The 14,811-nt window shown below is 48.1% G+C and overlaps 1 protein-coding gene across 3 annotated transcripts in view; it reads left to right on the forward strand.

Moving 5' to 3' along the window:
• The window catches only part of BRCA2 (BRCA2 DNA repair associated), a 61,799-nt gene that overhangs the window by 14,294 nt on the left and 32,694 nt on the right, over nucleotides 1-14,811 (forward strand). For all 3 annotated transcript variants that reach the window (XM_078602171.1, XM_078602170.1, XM_078602172.1), the window contains exons 3-4: nucleotides 320-415; nucleotides 4,645-4,691. In XM_078602171.1, the coding sequence (XP_078458297.1) occupies nucleotides 320-415; nucleotides 4,645-4,691 (143 nt within the window). The remainder of the gene's footprint in view (nucleotides 1-319; nucleotides 416-4,644; nucleotides 4,692-14,811) is intronic.

Raw genomic sequence — 14,811 nt, forward strand, 5'->3', positions numbered from 1 at the left:
CTGATTAGGCTTACCTTGTTTTTTTGCTTAATTTTTTTAATTTAATCTGCTTATCTCCGGCATATGGCGCGTTCCCATCGAATTAGGGCACAGACTAAATTATTAACGTATGAGCAATAACGATGTCTGTCCAGTGGCTGGACGCAGTACCGCGTAAAACAAGCAGAGTGACAGCAGCGGTGGTAGTGACATGGGCAGCAGCACCAACTGTAGGAAGTTATCACTGAAGGCCTATGAAACAGAAGTGCCTAGGGCCTGCAAGAACCTTCATCCGGCCCTGGACAGAACGATTGTGTGTTTGTGCTCTTCTCACTTGCAGACCTGGGGCCCCGAAGTGTGAGCTGGTTCCATGAGCTGAGCGCGGCTTCCACGGTGCAAGGGGAGGAGGAGGAAGAGCAGGAGCAGAGCTCGCTTGGTGAGGATGCAGCCGGCTGCACGCCTCCACCACAGGGACATGCACAGCAATGTTAGCAGCATCAATTAACGATCACCTTTACCATTGACATGACAGGTTAGCACTCGTGCATCACAGGAAGGAGTGCCCTGGGTTTGATTCCCCAACTTGGGGCGCTTTTCTGCATTCAGTTTGTATGTTCTCTCTCTCCTGTTTTTTCCCGGGTTTCTCCGATATCGTCCCATAGTTAAAAAAACCCCTCTAATGTAACCACTATTGACCAGAAATCCCAATACTAAATAAGTTAATAAAAATCTGCTACTTACTCATTTGGGATAACACACAACAGCAACATCGCCGCCGACTGTGAGAACTGGGCAAGACCCTCCTGAAAAAGTGTCCTGAGACTCCGTGAAGCTTTCCTGGGTAAACAAACAGAATAATAAAAATGCTAATACAATTCATGGTGATAGCAGTGGTGACTTACAATGTTGTCTTCGTTACTAAAACATTATAGGCCGTATGGTTATATAAGCTGCAGTAATTAACGTGTGGCATTACTTGCCATATGAAATGGACCTTCTGGCGGAATAAGGAGTTCTACTTGGCAGTTTTCCCCTTGTACTCGGGCAATGGGACAGGCTGAAAACTAAATGCCTCTAGCATATTAATATTTCGGTTTCCCCATGTAACCCGATGGGCATTCATTTCTAAATGTCCACCTATGGACATTCCGTTTTTCAGTGTTAGCCAATAGGCATTCTGTTTTCCCCATGTCACCCTCTTGGCATTTATTTCTGAATATTAACATGAACAATCATCCGGAAAATTGCCCCCCTTGACGTTTCCTTCTGTGGAAGCCCAATGCACTATGACCCCACTCCCAAGATACAGTGAGGGAAAAAAGTATTTGATCCCCTGCTGATATTGTACGTTTGCCCACTGAGTCGGCAGCAAGGTACATCGTTGATATCTTGGTTGATGGTTAGTTTGTCATTGGCGAGAAAAAAATATAAACTCCCTTGCAGTGTCTGTGTGGATATTTGGTGGCAGAATATTCACCAGAACAGAGAGCCAGAGGATTGGTGTCAGTTTCAGTGTTCCAGTTATGATGCGCATTGCATCATTTAATTGTGCATCTGGCAGTTTTTTGTTGGATCTCCCGGACCAGGCTGGGCCACTGTGACTCTGCCACTGAGTTGATCAGTGAGAGGGCGGCGGTTCGCAGCGCATCAGCTGAGGTGCCCCAGGTTGTTCCTCAACATTGTTGTAGCAGGACGATTCTTAATTTGGTCTTTTCAGAGATGTTTTACGTGGAGCTTGAGGTCAGGCTTCTATCTATGATAGCCCTGAGATAAGTGAGGGAAAAAATATTTGATCCCCTGCTGATTTTGTACGTTTGCCCACTGACAAAGAAATGATGAGTCTATAATTTTAATGGTAGGTTTATTTGAACAGTGAGAGACAGAATAACAACAAAAAAATCCAGAAAAACGCATGTCAAAAATGTTATAAATTGACTTGCGTTTTAATGAGGGAAATAAGTATTTGACCCCCTCTCAATCAGAAAGATTTCTGGCTCCCAGGTGTCTTTTATACAGGTAACGAGCTGAGATTAGGAGCACACTCTTAAAGGGAGTGCTCCTAATCTCAGCTTGTTACCTGTATAAAAGACACCTGTTCACAGAAGCAATCAATCAATACGATTCCAAACTCTCCACCATGGCCAAGACCAAAGAGCTCTCCAAGGATGTCAGGGACAAGATTATAGACCTACACAAGGCTGGAATGGGCTACAAGACCATCGCCAAGCAGCTTGGTGAGAAGGTGACAACAGTTGGTGCGATTATTCGCAAATCGAAGAAACACAAAATAACTGTCAATCTCCCTCGGCCTGGGGCTCCATGCAAGATCTCACCTCGTGGAGTTGCAATGATCATGAGAACGGTGAGGAATCAGCCCAGAACTACACGGGAGGATCTTGTCAATGATTTCAAGGCAGCTGGGACCATAGTCACCAAGAAAACAGTTGGTAACACACTACACCGTGAAGGACTGAAATACTGCAGCGCCCGCAAGGTCCCCCTGCTCAAGAAAGCACATATACATGCCCATCTGAAGTTTGCCAATGAACATCTGAATGATTCAGAGGACAAGTAGATGAAAGTGTTGTGGTCAGATGAGACCAAAATGGAGCTCTTTGTTATAAACTCAACTTGCCGTGTTTGGAGGAGGAGGAATGCTGCCTATGACCCCAAGAACACCATCCCCACCATCAAACATGGAGGTGGAAACATTATGCTTTGGGGGTGTTTTTCTGCTAAGGGGACAGGGCAACTTCACCGCATCAAAGGGACGATGGACGGGGCCATGTACCGTCAAATCTTGGGTGAGAACCTCCTTCCCTCAGCCAGGGCATTGAAAATGGGTCGTGGATGGGTATTCCAGCATGACAATGACCCAAAACACACGGCCAAGGCAACAAAGGAGTGGCTCAAGAAGAAGCACATTAAGGTCCTGGAGTGGCCTAGCCAGTCTCCAGACCTTAATCCCATAGAACATATGTGGAGGGAGCTGAAGGTTCGAGTTGCCAAACGTCAGCCTCGAAACCTTAATGACTTGGAGAAGATCTGCAAAGAGGAGTGGGACAAACTCCCTCCTGAGATGTGTGCAAACCTGGTGGCCAACTACAAGAAACGTCTGACCTCTGATTGCCAACAAGGGTTTTGCCACCAAGCACTAAGTCATGTTTTGCAGAGGGGTCAAATACTTATTTCCCTCATTAAAATGCAAATCAATTTATAACGTTTTTGACATGCGTTTTTCTGGATTTTTTTGTTGTTATTCTGTCTCTCACTGTTCAAATAAACCTACCATTAAAATTATAGACTCATCATTTCTTTGTCAGTGGGCAAACGTACAAAATCAGCAGGGGATCAAATACTTTTTTCCCTCAGTGTATCTCAGGGCTATCATAGATAGAAGCCTGACCTCAAGCCCCACATAAAACATCTCGGAGAAGACCAAATTAAGAATCGTCCTGCTACAACAATGTTGAGGAACAACCTGGGGCACCTCAGCTGATGCGCTGCGAACCGCCGCCCTCTCACTGATCAACTCAGTGGCAGAGTCACAGTGGCCCAGCCTGGTCCGGGAGATCCAACAAAAAACTGCCAGATGCACAATTAAATGATGCAATGCGCATCATAACTGGAACACTGAAACTGACACCAATCCTCTGGCTCTCTGTTCTGGTGAATATTCTGCCACCAAATATCCACACAGACACTGCAAGGGAGTTTATATTTTTTTCTCGCCAATGACAAACTAACCATCAACCAAGATATCAACAATGTACCTTGCTGCCGACTCAAATCCCGATCCCCCTTTCTGGGCCCGCGCCGTGACCATCTTAGAATCTCATCCAGATCCAGAAGAATGCTGGCGAACAACATGGACACCCAGAATAAACACCTTAATTGAGACCCAGGCATCACACCTTCAGGGTTTGACATTCCCCAAAGACACTGGTGTAACATCATTTGCATCAGTACATCAACAGGCCAATGTACACAGCTCCTTCATGAAAGGAAAATTAAAGACACGTCTCAGTAGCACGATCGTAGCCAGACTATGCACCATACACCAAACCACTGTAGTCTGCACTTTTTCAATGGAGTAGCAAAACTACTGGAACATTCCCCTAAAGTGCGGTCGTGGCTAGCAGACGTCGACATTAGCATTTAGCTCTTGAACATAATGCCATCATATGCAAGAATAAAATAGAAACCTGTAGGCTTTGCGTTTTCCACATTTTAGTATATGGGCATCCTTTTCTCTGTCAATCAATTGCGTCTACCACTGGTAATTGCATATATTAGGGCGAGTAGTGCCCAGATAATTTATCTGACTTGTTTAGCTTTGTGCGTGAGATCAAAGTTGGGTTTCCCTTTCCTCCCTCCGCTAGAGCAAATGTACTTTGTCTGCAGGATGGTCCCAGTCGCAGCTGCTGTGGGTGATGATGTTTTAGTGCCCATCCATGCCAACGTCTCTGCTATTTCTGATATGTGCGCAACTCACAGATTAATGGGAGGATGGCTGAGCCGCACACAATGGCAAGAAGCACAGATTGGTCCAATCCTACTGATGAAAGGAGTCGTGGATAAGAGCCACACATAGGTGGGGTTTTACTGTTGTGTTCCATTGGTTATTAAAATGTTCATCACAGTGCCTGTCTTTCCTTGTTTCAGGTGCTATTCTTACTTCTGTTGACGATGAACACCCACATCGCAAAAAGGTAAGTGTTCAAAATCTGCAGGAGTTTTTCAGGTGCGAAATGTATCCTAGTGGAGCTCTGTAGCTGGCTCGGTGGCTCAGAGAGCAAGGTGAGGTGTGTGGATAAGGGAGGTGCAGTGTGTGGATATTAAAAGAAAATTTTGAAAAATGTACCAGGTAAGGCCCACTGAGATATTTAGCTCTTTTTCGGAAGTGACCTGGCCACAAATGATAGCCCAATTAAGTGGCTTATCACGTGTAAATTTATAGCAGCCAATAACTCTTAACCCATGTTTCTAAGTGTGGAGGGAAAAAGCGGCGGACCTGGAGAAAATCAACGTGACCACAGGGAGAGAGACATACAAACTCCAGATATACAGGAATCAGGGTTGGGATCGAACCCATGACCTGTATACCAGGCAAGGTAGTTAACATCTCACCAACGCGGCACCCACGGTGAGGTGTGGAGAGGGGAGGTGGGGTGTGTGGTAAGGGATGCTTTGAACATGGAGACAAAATGACATTGATTGTAAATATACAATAAAACCTCATTATTTCGATATTTGATCATTCGTAATTGGGGATAATTCAGCACGGCTGTGCTTTCAGCATATACAGTACAGTAAAACCTTGGATTGCGAGCATCATTCGTTCCGGAAACGTGTTTGTAATTCAAAGCACTTGTATATCACAGCACTCGTATATCAGTTGTGATCACGTGACGCTCGGCAGACAAAGTGTCTACTGCACGTACTACTCGTATTGCAAGACTTTGCTCGCTTATCAAATTAATATTTATTAAAAAAATTTGCTCGTCTTGCAAAACACTCGCAGACCAAGTTACTCGCAATCCAAGGTATTACTGTATTAGTAATTCGCCACGAGCCGAATTGCTGTACCAAATGGTCCAATTTTGGCATACACGTGGAGTGACGCCACGCGCCACAACCAAAACAATTGTTGCGTAGTAGAACCACGTGGTGACGGAGTGTACTATAAGGGCGATTGATTAACACTATCAAGTTCAGCACTCAAGCTCACACCAGGGCTAGGTACTCTCTGTTCTTGGTCCTTACCCTGGACCCCCGAATTCTGTCGTCCGACCCTCGGCTATCCCTTGGGCTCTCTCACTCGGGCCGGGGCGGGGGCTCATCCAACACCGCCCGGCAACGAGGAGAGAAGAACCCACTCTCTCTCAGCCGATCCTTACTGAATACTTTGAGCCCCGCTCTCGGCTATCCCCTTTGGCTCTCCCACTCGTCTGCCCCGGACGGGGGTTCAGCCAACACCGTCTGGCGACGAGCGGGAGAGACCTGCAGCCGATCTTTGCTCTGGGCTCCCACAATGAACCCCGCCTTTGTCACGGGGTCCCCCTTCAGTACCCCTTGGGCGGCACCTCCCCATAACTCGGACCCGCCTTTGTTCCCGAAGGTACTCCCTTACAGTACCCGCGACATGACGTCATCCTTCGCTGTCAACTCACTCGCACCTCCCTCTGTACGCCCTCTCATGGTTGCTCACACTACTCCTCTACACAATGACTCAGTCTAGTGGCGGCGCACGTGGTTAGCGTTAGTGCAAACCTGTTGCTTTGGACTTTACCCTGTTTATGCACTTTTTTCAAGCCAATCTCCTGAAATGTCATTTATACCTACATCAAGAAGTACAGTAAAGCCTTGGATTGAGAGCATAATTCGTTCCGGAAACGTGTTTGTAATTCAAAGCACTTGTATATCACAGCACTCGTATATCAGTTGTGATCACGTGACGCTCGGCAGACAAAGTGTCTACTGCACGTACTACTCGTATTGCAAGACTTTGCTCGCTTATCAAATTAATATTTATTAAAAAAATTTGCTCGTCTTGCAAAACACTCGCAGACCAAGTTACTCGCAATCCAAGGTATTACTGTATTAGTAATTCGCCACGAGCCGAATTGCTGTACCAAATGGTCCAATTTTGGCATACACGTGGAGTGACGCCACGCGCCACAACCAAAACAATTGTTGCGTAGTAGAACCACGTGGTGACGGAGTGTACTATAAGGGCGATTGATTAACACTATCAAGTTCAGCACTCAAGCTCACACCAGGGCTAGGTACTCTCTGTTCTTGGTCCTTACCCTGGACCCCCGAATTCTGTCGTCCGACCCTCGGCTATCCCTTGGGCTCTCTCACTCGGGCCGGGGCGGGGGCTCATCCAACACCGCCCGGCAACGAGGAGAGAAGAACCCACTCTCTCTCAGCCGATCCTTACTGAATACTTTGAGCCCCGCTCTCGGCTATCCCCTTTGGCTCTCCCACTCGTCTGCCCCGGACGGGGGTTCAGCCAACACCGTCTGGCGACGAGCGGGAGAGACCTGCAGCCGATCTTTGCTCTGGGCTCCCACAATGAACCCCGCCTTTGTCACGGGGTCCCCCTTCAGTACCCCTTGGGCGGCACCTCCCCATAACTCGGACCCGCCTTTGTTCCCGAAGGTACTCCCTTACAGTACCCGCGACATGACGTCATCCTTCGCTGTCAACTCACTCGCACCTCCCTCTGTACGCCCTCTCATGGTTGCTCACACTACTCCTCTACACAATGACTCAGTCTAGTGGCGGCGCACGTGGTTAGCGTTAGTGCAAACCTGTTGCTTTGGACTTTACCCTGTTTATGCACTTTTTTCAAGCCAATCTCCTGAAATGTCATTTATACCTACATCAAGAAGTACAGTAAAGCCTTGGATTGAGAGCATAATTCGTTCCGGAAACGTGTTTGTAATCCAAAGCACTCGTATATCAAAGCGAATATCCCCATAAGAAATAATGGAAACTCAGATGATTCGTTCCACAACTCAAAAATATTCATATAAAATGTATTAATAGAAAATACCTTTTTATATTTTTTATTATTTAAATTTAATATAAAGTAATCAAATTTATTAATTAAATGTAATCGTGGCTGGTGTGAGGGAGACGAGAGAGAGGAGAGGAGGAGGAGGGTTATTGTGTACGACGACTTTCACTTTCACTAACGGAATCACTGCCATCTGTTGGCTCACTGGAATCTTTTTTTTGTGCGCGACTTTAACAAGGAACCTATCCAATGACACTTGCTTTTGCCTCCTTTTGAGGAGGCAAAAGGCATTGTTGCAGTACAGTTACTAAAGAACAGCCACTACACTTGGACACAAAATAAAAAAATACTTTGCGCACACACACGTCGCAACACTATAGTAAACATACGCTCGCACGGATGTTAACTATACGAGTGAGGCATGCCACCTGAGACCGAGCATGAGAGACAATTACCCACAATCCCGTAGCGAGAGAGAGGAACAATCTGCTCAGTTGTGATCACGTGACGCTCGGCAGACAAAGCGTATACGTATCACTTGTATTGCAAGACCTCGCTCGTTTATCAAGTTAAAATTTACTTTAAATTTTTGCTCGTCTTGCAAAACACTCGCAGACCAAGTTTCTCGCAATCCAATGTTTTACTGTAATAGAAAGGGACTGAAGTATAAATCGCTTAGTCTGCAAGACAAATCCAAAGTTTTGGGGTAAGAACCAATTTAGATTGGCCATTCTCCTCATGGCGTTTGTAACCACCACAGTGGCCAAATGGGGGCTCTGGATGGGTGCGAGGGGCTGGTAACCCCTCCACCTTCAATTAATTACCACAAAACCACAACTGAAGAATGTAATTAATAAGCTTGTGCCGGAGGCCCCGGGGGGACAGGCGTCTATGACGTTTCCTGGCCAAACCCCATTTGGTGGAGCAAGCAGACTGAATCCATACCCTCGGGGCTCCTCCAGAAACAACAGAACACCATTACGGGTGGCCACATGGAATGTTCGAACGCTCACTGCAGAGGAGAGGCTGCCACTCCTCAGTCGGGAGCTGGACCGGTACCGCCTGGATCTCTGGTATTCAGGAGGTCCAGTGGACTGGCTCTGGCTTTCTGCCACCTCGAGGGGTGGACAGTCCTCTACTTGGGGCAAGAGACTGCCAAACAACAGGAAGTGGCTCTTCTGAACAAAATAATGAAGGGGGCATGGGAGCGTGGCGGTGAGGTGGGGGAAGCTGTAAGCCCCAGGCTACTTTGGGCTCGCCTTCCCATCAACCAGAGGCGAGGAGTGGTGGTCGTGGTTACTTATGCCCCCACCGAAGACGAACATCCGTGGGGGGATGCAAGGCCGATGAGTCAGATGCCTTCTATGACCTGTCACAGTTGCGAGCTAAAGTGGCCCCTCGGGATAGAGTCATCTTGTTGGGTGACTTCAATGCCCGAGCTGGTCATGGTGCTGGTACTTGGTCTGGAGTGATTGGAAACCATGGGCCAGATCAGCTCATGAACAACAGCAGGAGGCTGCTAGATTTTTGTGCAGCCCATGGGCTTGTAATTACCAACACGCTGTTCCGGCATCGGCGCATCCACACAAGAGCATGGATGCATGCCGGGTCTAAGCAAGAACATCTGCTGGACTATCTAGTGACGGAACAGCGGATGCGGGCCCATGTCCTTGACACCAGGACCTACCGTGGAGCTGATCTGTCCACTGACCATCGACTTGTTATCTGTAAGATGTGCCTGCCATTCTTCCACTCCGGTGGTGGGTGTACACCCAGGACCCCATTCCAACCTATAGTGGCATGGTCTCAGCTAGTTAATGAAAGTTTCGAGCGAGAATTTCAACATCACTTGTGGCTGGGGTTGGCATTGTCCCCCACTCCTCCTGATGTCGAGGGGAAATGGACGAGTTTTAGGACTGTGGCTCATGCAACTGCAATGGCAGCTTTGGGTACACGGTCCAGAGACCCTGGCTGACAGAGGAGGTGTTCAGGCTGGATGAGAAAAAGCGACAGGCCCACTCTCATCGTATACAGCATCCCACGTCAGAGAATGAGGAGGCTTGCCGCAGCCTTCGCTCGGAGGTTCGAAAGGCCGTGAGGCACTGCAAGGATGGTTGGTGATCATGGGTTGCTGAGGAGATGGAGTCTGCCTCAATCACAAATCGCTCTTTAATTCCATCAAGAAAGTAACCTGCATCACCACACCTATTACCATCATTAGGGGAAAGAACGGTGATCCAATCTCCTATTCCCAGGAACAGGTTTGCAGATTTGCTGAGCATTTCTGTGAGGTCCTGGGGGAGGGGAAATCCTTCCGCCTGGAAAACATCGTGGGACAAAGTGGGGATGACCCTGCTGAGGTTGCGGTGCCTCAAATATTGGAAGAAGAAGTCACCCCCTGTGAGTGGCTGGCTGAGGTGCCATCTATTGAGGAAGTACTCAAGGCGATCCATAGTCTGAGACCAGGAAAGGCACCGTGCAGAGATGATTTCCCTAGCGAAATGCTGAAGGAGGGTGGCGTTTGTGCACAGACTGCCCTACATGACATCATAACAGTCTGGACCACTGGACGGGTTCTGCAGGATTGGAAGGATGCCCTGGTTGTCCCCCTCTTTAAGAAGGGGACCACACAGACTGTAACAACTACAGGGGCATCTCACTCCTCAGTGTGCCAGGCATACTGAGAAGAGACTTGCAGAGCCCCATTGCGGTTTCAGGAAAGGGCGGTCCTGCACAGATGCCATATTTTCTGTCCGTTTGCTACAGCAGAGGTATAGGAAATTCCAACAAGACCTACATCTCTGCTTTATTGACCTGGTCAAGGCCTATGATACCATCAGTAGGCCTGGGCTCTGAGTTGTTATTCGTGCTTTCGGAGTCCCTGACCCTCTGCTCACGATCATCAAGGACCTTCATGATGGTGAGCGGGCCTGGGTAAAACTACGTGGCCGGGAGTCGGAGCCATTTCCTGTTCACCTTGCAGTGCGACAGGGATGTCCTCTGGCTTCCACATTATTTTACATTTATTTCGACTACGTAGTTGGTAAAGCCTTCGATGGCTGTACCGGAGGAATTTCCATTTGGTACAGAAACAATGGGAGGCTGGTCGATGCCCGGGTGCGGTCAAGGGATGGCTCCCTAGTGGTCAACCACTTTATGTATGCCGATGATCTGGTAATTGCTGCTCACTCAGAGGAGGAGTTGGAGGCGCTCCTGCTGAACCTGGAGCTTGCCACTAAGAGGTGGGGCCTTACCATCAGCCCCACCAAAACTAAGCACCTGCCTGGATATTTTGTACCATCGGACACCCCACCCCCACAACTCCCAATTGGTGATGGGGCAGTTGTGGAGAGAGTGGAGAGTTTCCCATACCTGGGCAGTGTGCTCATGACCGGCTCCGGTTTGACAGCAGAGATCTCGCTCCGAATCAGTCGAGTGGCATTATCTTTTCATTGGTTGCGTAACGCTGTGTGGAAGCTACCTGGTCTGTCGCTCTGCACGAAGCTTCAGGTCTTCTCAGCCACGGTCATTCCCTCCCTTCTCTACGCTTGTGAAATGTGGACCCCCTAATGCAGACATGGGCAAAGTACGGCCCGCGGGCCGTATACGGCCCGTTGGGCTTTTTAATCCGGCCCTCAGAACTTGTCCAAATATTATTATTAAATTAAATTTCACCTTCCTCCTGTAATGCCCCCATTTCCCCATTAGATGGCGCACTTTGTGTAATTCAACAAAACAAACAAAACTTAACTCCGAGTTCTCTCCGAATTTCACGAGTCCGTTCTAGACCCCACAGTTTTTTTAAAGAGTTTTAAGCACAGAAAACATAATTAAAGTTTGAAAAATCATTAATTGTACAAACTTTTCAATAATTTCCTTCTTCACTTCGATTTAAATTTTCTTTAAAAACTTCTTCTCACCAACATTACCACTCATTACCACTTTCTCCGAAGGCAAGTTTGTAAAAGAATACATGGTACAGACAGCAGACATCTTGTGTCCGGAGATCAAAAGCTAATTTGAAAAAGTCAGTTTATTACGCAGGACTGTGACTCGCCGTGTGGAACTGATTGATAAAAATATAGCCAGTCAATTAAACAAAAAGTCTGATTCCTTTGAATTATATTCACTAGCACTGGATGAAAGTACGGACATAAAATACACTGCTCAGCTCCTCATTTTTATCCGATGCATTGACGACAGTTTTGCGATAAGAGGAGTTTTTGACCATGGAGTCCCTGAAAGGAACAACGTGGGGAGAGGACTTGTATAACCAGGTATCTGCTGTCATCGAAAGAATGACGCTACCTCGGAGTAAACTTGTCAATGTCACAACGGATGGATCGCCAAATTTAACTGGAAAAAATGTTGGGCTGCTGAAAAGAATCCAGGATAAAGTGAAAGAGGATAACCTTGTCCAGGATCTTATTTTCCTTCACTGCATCATCCATCAGGAATCCCTGTGTAAGTCTCTATTGCAGCTTAATCATGTCGTGAATCCAGTCGTAAAACTTGTGAAGTTTATACGAGCAAGGGGACTTAAGCACCGTCAGTTTATTACGTTCCTAGAGGAAACTGATGCGGATCATCAGGACTTGCTGTACCACTCTCGTGTCCGCTGGTTAAGTTTGGGGAATGTGTTACAACGAGTGTGGGAGCTGAAAGAGGACATCATCGCATTTTTGGAGTTGATGGGGAAATCTGACGAATTCCCTGAGCTAAGCGACAAGAACTGGCTTAGTGACTTTGCGTTTGCTGTGGACATATTTTCACACATGAATGAGCTGAATGTGAAACTGCAGGGGAAAGATCAGTTTGTTCACGACATGTACAAACATGTGAAAGCCTTCAAATCCACTTTGTTCTCCAGACAAATTGCGAACAAATCTTTCGCTCATTTTCCCACACTTGCCATGCAGGAAGAGGCACCGCGAAACGCAAAAAAATACAGCAAATCGCTTGAGGACCTGGACGGAGAATTCTGCCGTAGGTTCTCTGATTTTGAAAACATTTGTAATAAAAGACTCGGACGCTTCTCTCTGTCCTGTGTCCTTTATTTGGGTTCGATCTCTTCCCTCACGGTACTCCCCTATATACTCTCCACTCTGCAGCCCCAGGCTGCTGTCGCTCACATAGCCCAACCTCACTCTGCAGCCCCCAGGCTGCTGTCGCTCACGTAGCCCAAACTCCCTCCTAGCAGCCCCGCCGCTGTCACGTCGTGCAGACCCTTGCTGCCGACTCCTCCCTTGCAGACCCGCTGCTCTCTGCAGCCTCTTCGCTGCTCCTCCTGCCCCGGGGTCGGTCACCGTTGGCCGACGGTGCCGATCCTCGTGGCTCGGGTGTGTGGCGACCTCGCCACTCTCTCTCACCCCTCGCCCTGCGTGGCCTCTCACTTTTCCCAGTCCCCGATCACTCCCGACTGCTTCCGGTTACCCCCCTTATAGACCCTTACCCTCTCCCCCACGTGACGTAACTCCTCCCCCCATGACGTCACTTCCGGGAGGTCGTTTACGCCCGCATTACACATTGAACAGTCACTTCAGCTGGTGTCCTGTCCCCTATCACAAGACCCTGAAACAGCACCACAGGAGCTGCAGTTGGAACTGATAGATCTTCAGTCGGACTCCGTCCTAACGGAGAAGTTCAACTCTGTTAAACTGAATGACTTTTATGCTTCACTTAACAGAGCCACGTTTCCAAACCTCCGGAGGACTGCACAGAAGTTACTGACTTTGTTTGGCTCGACTTATGTGTGTGAGCAGACAGTCAGCGTCATGAACGCCAACAAAGCCCGTCACAGATCAAAGTTAACAGATCAGCACCTCAGATCTATCCTGAGAATTGCCACAACCAAAATAACTCCAGACTTGGATGCACTGGCAAAAATGGGAGATCAACAACACTGTTCCCACTGAAACTGAAAGTGATGATTTGTTGCTGCAGCGAGGTTGGAGCCAAATCTCCATCACACAGCCTGCGTGGCTGCTCTAACCTGTTAATGTAGATAATAAAGAAGTTCAAGTGAGGTAATTGGTTTGGGCGCAGGCCTCAGATGTTTTCATGATGTTTCATCAGTCACGTTACGACATGTTTTTGTATTGTTCATGTTCGTGCAATTTGTTAAATTTCCTTGCAAATAAATGCTTTGCTACCTGTTAAAGGCTAAATCCTTTCATGTAATGATTTTTACATGTCATTTATATTAGTTCACACAAACACTCCATCCATCTGTTCCTGGCCCGGCCCCTCTGTCAAATTTTAGAACCCATTGTGGCCCGCGAGTGAAAAAGTTTGCCCACCCCTGCCCTAATGGAACATCTTCGCCGGTTAGAAACATTTAGGCTGGCCTGCCTAGGATCCATCCTGGGTTTAACCAGGCTGGATTGTGTGAGGAGCTCACAAATCATTAAAAGATGTGAACAAAGTCCCATCGGTGAGCTCCTCCGGCAGCCAAGGCTGCGTTGGCTGGGTCATTTAGCCCGCATGCCCAGCCACCGCATGCCGAAACAGCTTTTGTTCGGGCGGATATAGGGGGCTAAACGGGCGCGGCACGGGCTAGAGAGGAGATGGAGTGATGTGGTACAGGAGGATGTGGAGCCGAGTGGACTTGCCGATGACTGGTACCAGCGGTGTCAAGATCAGCCTCTGTGGAGGAGGCAAGTGAAGGACGCTACTGGCCAGTTGGAGGCAGTCACCCTCCAACAACAACGGAGGGCAGAGGAGCGATGCTCACAATGAACGTTGCGCCGGGTGGCTAAACCACAGCAAGTTGGCACAGTAGGGGGCACAGGTGGTGCATCAGCCAGTCATCTCAGTCAGTCGACCCGTGGCACCTGGGTCTGTCCCGTGACCTGCCAGCGGGCGTTCTACACTTCACGTGGCCACAACGTGCACATAGCCTGGCACAAGCGTCGTGGTGACGTCACTGCCACTTAGTGGCGAATGGTGGTTGTTGTGTGAAGAGGCAGGAGGCACTGGGTAGTACCGTTGTACATAATTTGGAATATCGTATTGCATAATTCGGCAAGGCCAGAGCCTTGCCGAATTAACAAGGGTTTACTGTATATGTTGACATTTTTTTGCACCGTATGTAGCCAACAGTGCTCATCGGAGGTGCGAATATAAGAACCACTACAACACGGTTCTTCCATTAAGGAATAATAGTGTGTTTGTGAGTGTCTCTGTGTTTGTGTCTGTGTGCATGCCTACGTGTGTCTTTGCATCAACCCATGCACCTGGGTCTGTTCCGTGACTTCCTGCCAGCGGGCTTTCACCACTTCACGTGGCCTTACAGTGCACCTAGC

The sequence above is a fragment of the Lampetra planeri genome, chromosome 17 (assembly GCF_965212315.1).
Source record: "Lampetra planeri chromosome 17, kcLamPlan1.2.h2, whole genome shotgun sequence".
Lineage (NCBI taxonomy): Eukaryota > Metazoa > Chordata > Hyperoartia > Petromyzontiformes > Petromyzontidae > Lampetra > Lampetra planeri.